Source organism: Opisthorchis viverrini, assembly GCF_000715545.1.
Source record: "Opisthorchis viverrini unplaced genomic scaffold opera_v5_252, whole genome shotgun sequence".
Taxonomy (NCBI): domain Eukaryota; kingdom Metazoa; phylum Platyhelminthes; class Trematoda; order Opisthorchiida; family Opisthorchiidae; genus Opisthorchis; species Opisthorchis viverrini.
Genome location: NW_008751910.1, coordinates 176097 through 185371, shown reverse-complemented (window position 1 = coordinate 185371; position 9275 = coordinate 176097). Strand labels below are relative to the sequence as shown.

At 46.0% G+C, this 9275-nt stretch overlaps 2 protein-coding genes across 2 annotated transcripts in view; one reads left to right on the top strand and one right to left on the bottom strand.

The window, feature by feature from the left end:
• T265_09065 (hypothetical protein) overlaps positions 1–3664 on the top strand; it is a gene marked incomplete at both ends in the record, with an annotated part of 61834 nt that extends 58170 nt beyond the window's left edge. The window contains 2 exons of the mRNA XM_009175044.1: positions 3199–3340; positions 3416–3664. Of these exons, the coding sequence (XP_009173308.1) occupies positions 3199–3340; positions 3416–3664 (391 nt within the window). The remainder of the gene's footprint in view (positions 1–3198; positions 3341–3415) is intronic.
• The window catches only part of T265_09064 (hypothetical protein), a gene marked incomplete at both ends in the record, with an annotated part of 12747 nt that continues 6884 nt past the window's right edge, over positions 3413–9275 (bottom strand). The window contains 3 exons of the mRNA XM_009175043.1: positions 3413–4003; positions 5352–5561; positions 5600–5847. Coding sequence (XP_009173307.1) covers positions 3899–4003; positions 5352–5561; positions 5600–5847 — 563 coding nt within the window. The remainder of the gene's footprint in view (positions 4004–5351; positions 5562–5599; positions 5848–9275) is intronic.

Genomic DNA, 9275 nt, shown 5'->3' with positions numbered 1-9275 from the left:
TATATATATATAGAACCCGCCTTCACGAATGTGACTGAGCCGTGGATTCCCGAAACTTACCACGTTTCCCATGGGACTGTGAGCATTTCTTTGGTATGCTGAGGAACCGCCAAGACGTCATGACAACAGGAAGCTGCACTTGACAGCGTCGGAAGACAAGCCAGGTCTGGGTCACGAGTCGAGCGCATGATTCACTTTGTTAATATAGGTGTTATCGCACTCATTCATGGAAAATATCGTCAATCTCTACACTAAGTGGAAGAAGTAAAGCTAGGAAAGTGGATTGCAGTAGTCAATGTATTGTTGTGAACAAAACAAATTTAGAGAGGACTGAAAACGAAGAAAACAAGGCACACGCATGCGGAGACTGTCGTGATGAAAATACGCTTATCTCTGTAGTGATCTGTTGGTTACATACTACATTCCTTAATCTACAGTCATCTTCTCTTAGGGCGCGTTGATTCCGCTTCAAGGGTATCCAAAATTACTGCTCTGCACGAAGCCGATACTTTTTCTGTGCTTGATCATTGTTCCAAATTACTTGGAAGAATCAACTTGGTTCGTGAGTTCTCCGCTGGCACTAAGCGGGTGAACGTCCATACCTGCGCTGAAAATTTTTGTCTTTTTACACTTTAGTTGCAGCGTAGCGACTGAGGCTATCAAAGGCAGGATGAATTTCTGTTGGATATTTGCTTCTGAAGACAATATCATCAACCTAGTCAATCCAGCAGATTAATAGTTACCTCCACTGACCACACCGTCCAATCAATCGCGAAAGTGAGAAGCATAGGGAAAGCCGGACGACCCTCTCTCGATTCCACTCAGGCGAACCAACTGCTTGACGTTTTTATGTTTACTTTCATGGATTCCGAACTCACTTTTTCTTCCAGCTGTTAGCACCGCTACAGAACGTCACTACGAGCTATCTTGGCCTGTCTGAGTGGGGTCCGAATCAAACCAACGGTGAAGTGTATCATACATTCAATATATTGCCGCACAATCCTGACTAATGTCCGTAATAGCTTGGTTGTTCTGTTCCTTGGTACCCGCTGTGAATTCTGATACTACCTGATATTGCAATTCGTAGAGCAGGTACTGAGGATATCCGAGAAAATGGCTAAACTAACTGAAAAACGCGTGACCGCACATTAAGTCAATCCATCAGGATTCTGCCTAGGTGCATCTTATTACGGGAGGAATACAACCCTCAGAACGTTGAACACCGGCTGGTTTGAGCGCATAATCGTTACCATTGATTCACATCAGACTAAGGATTCCAAATCAGGAGTAAATATTTAGAGAACGTTGATTGCCCAGGTTGTGAAGTTGAGGATTGACTCGTTAGCTGAGCTTGAAACCTTTCGACACCAATCGAGGTGACGAAAGGGTCGCTGGAGGTGAATGATGGAGCTGTACGTACGCTGCTTCTCGGCACAGATCAAGTTAGAGGAACAAGTTCACAAATTTGGACAGTATTGGGATCTCCCCACCATCTACAAACCCTGAGATAACTTTTCAATCAAACCAGTCGTTACGAAACGCTTGGTCAAACAGTGGACTTCAGTGTGTGGAATTAAACCAGAAAAGGTTGCATTTAATACTTTTGCAAAGAGCCTACCAAGATTCTGGTTGACACTTCCAAGTCACACTCTCACTGGATGAAATCAGTTCACCCACACAGACAGCAGATATTCTCTCAGTCTCAATCCGCAAGTTCAGCATCCTCTTTACATACCATTTTCGCGAACCCAGAAAACTAAAGCTAAGCTTTCCAACACTCTTAAAGTCTGCCAGGGAGACACTAACGACCTCCGACTCAAGGTCTGCACACAGACGTTTGCTGACGCAATGCTGCATTGACAACGAATGAAGCGAATGAGTCTGGACTGGTTGTAGCAGCAGTGATAGGAAGACGGCTAGAACGTACAATCATCGACAACTTGACTTGACTAGACCCTTCCCCCAAAGGTGAGAGCCCTTTTTTGATTGGACACAACATAGGATTTCTTACAAAGTGCCACTAAACACCAGAGTCTGAACTGCCCTTGAGCGGCCAGTTATTCCGAGTGGTTTTATTCGACGATCACTATCTGCGAAACCGCTAAGGCAGATTGATTTCCCCGGAAACTGTACTTAAGGGGATAATGCCAATCAAAAATCCTGTACTTCCGAACTGTTCGTCCTAACAGATGTGCCAGTTTACGAGGCAGAAAGGCGTACGGAAGTACGCGAGCGAGTTTTTGTAATCCTATTTTTAAAGTGATTTATGTGGAATATAGTGGGAAGCCTCCAGGAAAACCCTGAAAAGTTTTAACAAGGTTGGTTCATCTCCTAAACTAGCTAAAAAAACGCGTAAAGCAAGCCAAAATCTGGTGGCCTTTGTACCTAAAGTAAATCAAGGGTTAAGACATGCTCTGGCTGAAAGAGTCCCAAGTTGCTAACATGTGACGTGCATCGTTGTTCAGTGACCACGTGCTACATACTCCCATAACTCACTGGATCGATTACTGCATCAGCATGTTTGACAGTTTCCAGTCCATCTTAATTTAAATTGAATTGCCATTCGGTTTTCCGAAAACAATTTCGCATTATTGTCTTCCGAGACGGCGACTGCGCTATGTCCACTCCTAAAATGATCCACTGAACGGTGATGCCCATGAATCAGTGGGCCGACGCAGTTCAGTTCTACTGCAATTAGTTGTGTTTGGAACGACAATACACGGCAACAAGGGTCCATTGATGAAAAGTGCAAAAGTATCATCCACCCCGTACGTTAGATTGGCCCGTTCTCTACCTACAGCTCAATTTCACTTCGGCTGTTACCTGAATCGCCAGTAACATAACTGAACGAGAGCATCATCTAGCAACACCCTGCTGTGACTGACAACCCTTTCAGGAAATTCATTTTCCGTAACATGAGCCGGAAGTGTTTCACCAAGTTGTGGTTGTCGGTAGATCAGAAAAGTCGCATTAGCCGACAAGAATCTGGTTGCACGTCAAATTAGGGGGGAACTGAAGTTTTAGAGAGGCGCCATCAGACAACCAGGGTACTGTATTCTGAACAAGTTTTTCAAATTAGGGCTGAAGTTTTAGAGAGGCGCCATCAGACAGCCAGGGTACTGTATTCTGAACAAGTTTTTTTCGGATACACTTTCAACACGTCACGGAATTCATAGTGCCCTAATCTTTTCATTACAGGCTCTTCTCGGTGGACCCATTAGAAGCCATGAGAAATTGCCAAAGCCTACTAGAGAATATTGAACCCGGTGACATTGTTCGACCTGGAGACGTTTACGCCGCAATGATACGCGAATTTGTTGCCAAAGAAAAATACCAAGCGGTAAGCGCACTCCTTGCGAGAACTGTCACATTGCCATCTGTGCAAACTGTTATAAGACTATGATCCCTGTTTTAGGCCTTATCATGCATGCACGAAATGCGCGAACGCCTAGCTGGTTCGATCCAATCCGTGTTGCAATATCTCGACCGGGACACAGTGGACCGGCTCCAGAAAGCACTGAACCTACCTATTCTCAGCGAACCCTGTGATTCGGAATGTCGAAGCAGCGGAAAGGATGGCGCAGACAGAACAGATGACTCGCCTGCCTTTGATGACAATATAATGGAAGCAAGTCTGAGCGATGCCAGTGATGGACAGTATTAAATCGGATTCAACGTACAGCCGAGTCACCTTTGTGATAAACCTGATCCAGGCCAAAGACTCATGTACAAAGATATGTACATCAATGTTCTGCTTCCCAGTAATTTGTAACTAACCCCTATCCTAGGCCGGTCGCTATTGACAGCAGCCAGGTGAATGTTTATTAACACTGTATTACGAACGGTTAGTGCATTTTTTCAATGGGCATCACAATTCAGATGGTGAGGTCAATGGTCATCAGGGGGCGACAGTCTCTTTCTTCTGGCGTTTTCGCTCCGCCTCCTCTTCACGTTCCTTTTCGATGCACTGCACATACTTTTCGATCGCATCATGTTCTAGCAACTAGAACGAAGGGGAGAGAAAACATCACGTTTATTAATCGCTAATCAGACAAATGGAATTCCATAAACATCGGCCAACAATAGGCAGTCCCACTAACTCATCCATCGCAAATACCACCAAAAATTGCAGTGGTGTTTGTGATATCAAAAGAGAGCTTGGGGTGTGACGTTCATTAGCGATTGGATCGGTTTTTAACCCAAAAAGTGGCTCCAATTTCGTTCAATGAGAATGGACAAAATGTAGTCACACATTAGAGGCAATCAGTTCAACAGTAAATGTTACATTATCTCGTTGTTTAAAGTTGGGAAACGGAAGAGTTGCGCATAACTTGGATTCAAGAGCATGATGTGTGCATCATTAGAATAACAAACATCCGTTCGCCCGGCCAGGGACCACCACCCAAGAAAATGACGATTGCCGACAAGACTAGGGTTTTGATCAGAACCTCCATAGACCGCCCCTAAGTCATTAACTGACCATATTTTTGTTGTTCCCTCGTAGCTAATGGCTGAGCGAGGTAAGTTTTTTAAATATCTAAGCATAAGTAACGAACAATTAGCCTCTGTATCGAGAGGATTGCGATAATCTGCCTGATTGAGAGAAAATGTAGGCAACAGCGGTTAGATAAACCAAAGCGGCACACCGGAAGTTTTCAACATGGCACATCACTCAGTCGGAACTAGATTCGAAAGTAGTTCTTAAAGAAAGGAAAAAGACTGATGACATGATGCACAACAGAAACAACATTCTATCGGGCGCGCACACGATAAGGAGTAAGTCAAATCGCTTCCCTCTGAGAGGTTTGATAAACCAAGTGAATCCGACCACGCTAAACAGGTAAGTACACCTCCAGAAAATCAGCAGTAGTCTTTCGTATGAGTGCCGTACATGTCTATATGGACAGGGACGCTCGACAGAACGCGTATCATATTTCGCAATCTGAAAATATACGAACGAATGGACAAAGCAAAAATCGGCTACGGTGATAGAAAATTGCATCGAGTAATACGGGGGGTTGGATGCAGGCGCAACCATTTCCCTTGCCCGAATCGTTTGAAGTTCGTGTCCAGTAAGTAGTTAAGTCACAGTTAAGTAACAGAAAGCACATGGACCAGTGGGAAGCTTCTAGCCAGCCGATGTATGAGCACAACGCAGTGTGGTCCAGCAGGCAGTGATGATATGAGCAATGAAACAACAGTATCAAATGACTTATCATCTAAACTTGACACCGATTAACCGACCTTAAATAAACTTCAAGTACATCTGAGATCGTGGCACCAAAAGGATTAAATAAGACTAGAGTTGGTGCAAACGGCGGTCAACAACCTTGGCAAAACTTGGTACTCACCTGCCATTCAACAAAGCGATCGCCAGGGCTCTTCGGTGGTTTCCATCGCATGACTGCGAGTTCCATGTGCTTGGCACCCGATTGCATTACTTCCATAAGTGTTTTGACGGCCAATTTTACGGTCCCCTCTTCATCCGCCACGGCCTGCTCACTGTAATTCTTTTCCAAGAATTCTCGAGCAACTTTGGAACCCTTACCGATGGCATTAGCCTGAAGACGACCTATTACGCAAAACTTACATGACTTACTAGCCATTCAAAATGCGTCCCGGAAGGATCAGATTGATAAAGGTGTGGTGTGCCGTCTTGATTAAAGCCTACAATGAGGATGGCTACACCAAAAGGGCGTCGGCCGTTGCTTTGTGTGTACTTCTGCTTCACTTGGGCGGTGTATCTAGCAATATACTCCAAAGACACCGGGTCTTCAACGGTAAGTTTGTAACTTTTACACTCAACTCGCATGCGGTTGATAAGAACCCGGGCATCAGCTGTCAGTCCTGTAGAGACAAAATAAAAAAATTGAACTTGAGCGAGAGAGTTTCTGTTCAATACAAAGCAGTAAACCCGCAAAATATTGTTAAATCATCTTGTATCATCACCAATACAGAGAGCAATGACTTTACATGAAAACTTTGAAATTTGGACATAGCTATCGCCTCCAAGGTTTGGCTGTATGTCCCATACTTTCCCGTTTTCCGGTGATCGAAAGTGTAGCAGCTGGAACCAATGTGCATATGGTACATGGTTTATGGCGGATAAATTGAACTGAACGTCAACGTGTAGTCCACCCCTCCCCACTCTGCCTGAGTTCTACTCTTTTCGTGCCCAACTGCCTGAGGTGATAACTGGCTTGGTGTCAGACAGCACAGGCCTGTTGACAATGCCCATTGTTAACCGACATTATCACGGAGTGGCGGTTTGTGAGCCTCTATGACCCATTGAATTATACTGGGTTTTCACTTTGACATTCGCAAAGTTCCTTATACTAGGCTGGTCAGTGGATACACGTCTGAAGAACACAGCCTCCTCGTCCTCCAGATTGGGGGCTGGATCAGACAAGGCAACTTGTTCCTTAGGAAACTTGCACTACTGTAGTAGCGTGCCGACACCAACTCGCTGCCCTGAGGTCACGTTTTTGAGCCAAAGGATTGCTTAAGGACTCTAATCGTTCTCTTGTCTGACAGTATCCCAACCCGTGTACAACGAAATATTATGTTACACTGACCGTCGCGCAGTGTTATCAGTCGGGTCGCCTTGCATGAAACGGGTCGGTAGGCGATAAAATGCTACTGCTGACGGCTCGTTCCTTACACTCAAGCATCTCCTTTTCTACCGTACTCCACACATCTGAAGGTCACAACACTGGGACTGACCACTTTTTACGCCATGCATCAAGCTCAGCTGCAGCTGCTGGGTTTCCGACTTCACGAGTAACCCTAAGCACCCCGGAATGTTTTTAAATGCCAAAAGCCAGTCTAGTTAACTGCCTTCAATGGTCGCACACTGAAGCAAACGGGCTAACAAGTGAATTCCCATACGTCGGGTTACTTCCGTATTCATGTATACAGTCTGTCAGAAGCAAGGACCCACGACGTCAGTGATGTAATTGAACTGATTGCTCCCTGTTCTCTACTCGCTTCAGGCGATAAATACTGCTGACGGCTCGTTCCTTACACTCAAGCATCTCCTTTTCTACCGTACTCCACACATCTGAAGGTCACAACACTGGGACTGACCACTTTTTACGCCATGCATCAAGCTCAGCTGCAGCTGCTGGGTTTCCGACTTCACGAGTAACCCTAAGCACCCCGGAATGTTTTTAAATGCCAAAAGCCAGTCTAGTTAACTGCCTTCAATGGTCGCACACTGAAGCAAACGGGCTAACAAGTGAATTCCCATACGTCGGGTTACTTCCGTATTCATGTATACAGTCTGTCAGAAGCAAGGACCCACGACGTCAGTGATGTAATTGAACTGATTGCTCCCTGTTCTCTACTCGCTTCCGGCTGCGCACCTCTGGTGACGCGCAGGCTGCTCCTGCTCTATGTGCGATGGTATTGTATCAAGTATTGTATTAGGTATTGTATCAAGCCATTGAGTGGAAGCATCCCTACTTGACTGGATACTATCGGCGGTTCGTTTGGCAGTGTCTGAGAATGAAACTCGAGGAAATTATATAGATCGCTCTCCGTTTATCGTACCCGCTTACGGACTGTAGCTCTAAATCTGCTAGGGACAATGCTTTGACGCCATAGGTGTTCATTTACGACGAGTTACAAACTCAGATATCGTTGTGGTTGTTGGTAACATGAATGCAAAGTAAACTAAGTGCCGCTGAATAGCAACTAGGTGGTCGTATTGGGTTAGACGCGAGACGCGCAGACATGGAAGGGTGTTCATAACAGACGTGTCATTCAGCTGTAGCGCCCGTTTGGTGCCTAACTGCCCTGCCACCAGAAGGAAGCACGAGGGGTGGGATATTGCTAGGTTGTCCAAGCCTAGAAAGGAAAAGCCGAGAAGCACAGGTCGGGTTTGAACCACGGACCTTCGACTCTGTACGCGCCTTAACAACGGAACCAACACAGATGTGTGCCGAACACAGACTGTCCCTTTGTAGTATCAAATTCCGGAACAACGGAAATTGGTTGGTTACGTGGTGTCCACCACCAAGCGATCCCCAAATATAAACAGGCCATATTACTACCAGCTAGCAATGGAGAGGGTAGATCACTTGCTGGTGCACATTCTGGAATATGTGCGTGAACTCAGACGACCATCATCACTATCAGCGACAACAACACCAGTGTTTACACCGATGCTTCAGTGCCGTACGGCCATAAGTTTCGTCTAATTATATTAAAAGCCCTAGGGTGAACGGAAGAGAAAGAGATGGAGCGAGAGGGATGGTGCGAGATGGCCCAAGTGGTTAAAGCGCGAATTTACCAACCAGAAGGTCCGTGGTTCGAGTCTGAATTCTGCCTCTCGAATTACCCTGTCTAGGCTTGGGCAACCTTGCAGTATCCCAGCTCTCATGCAACTTCGGGTGCAATGGCAACTAATCACCAAAAGGGTGCTAAAGCCGAACGTTTCGGAAAGAGGGGACCTATTGCTGGCCTATGTCAAGCATTCTGAGGTCCCTACACCTCCAACCGCTCAGCCAATCTGAAAAGAAACTGACATCAAGGACGCCACTGACTCCTATAAGCCGCAATTTCTTGCAATGTTTCCAGCCAAGCGCAGTCGAAGTTACAGGGACCTCATCCCGGGAGGCGTACAACACCAACACCCGAACTCCCGTATTCTCTTTCATGCCCTTCTGCTAAGTCATATATTGTCCATCTTGCGAACAGCGCAATTCTGAAGGAAGCCTAGAGAACAACACTCGTCTCGGTAGATGGTGTTTCGGCATGCGTAGAACATCCTCGTGTCATCGTGGTCAATGGTGACAAATGTTCTCTGCGATTGAATTACCTGCTGCACAACCGATTACCCGTATTCTAATCACATTACTAATCCGTTGACGCAATCCAAAACCAGAGAAGCTTCTGAGACATCGGTGGTCGAAAACCTGAAGATACTCCACATCATCCATCCGCACAGGCCAAGTCTCGTAGCCATACAGCAACACAACCCTCAACTGTAGCCTGGTACATACGACCCTTAACGCCTTAAGGACGCCACAAGTGGCGCAAATTAGCAAATTAGGTTCGGATACATCGATGCCGTCACGAAGAGACTGGACCTTACGCCTTAAGGCACAAGTGGCGCAAATTAGCAAATTAGGTTCGGATACATCGATGCCGTCACGAAGAGACTGGACCTTACCGTGGTGTGACTGACGGCGCACCTCAGCGATCCATTGAGCTATACTGGAGAGTGTCCCGCGACACTCACAGAGTCTCTCACACCAGGTTGGTCAATGGTT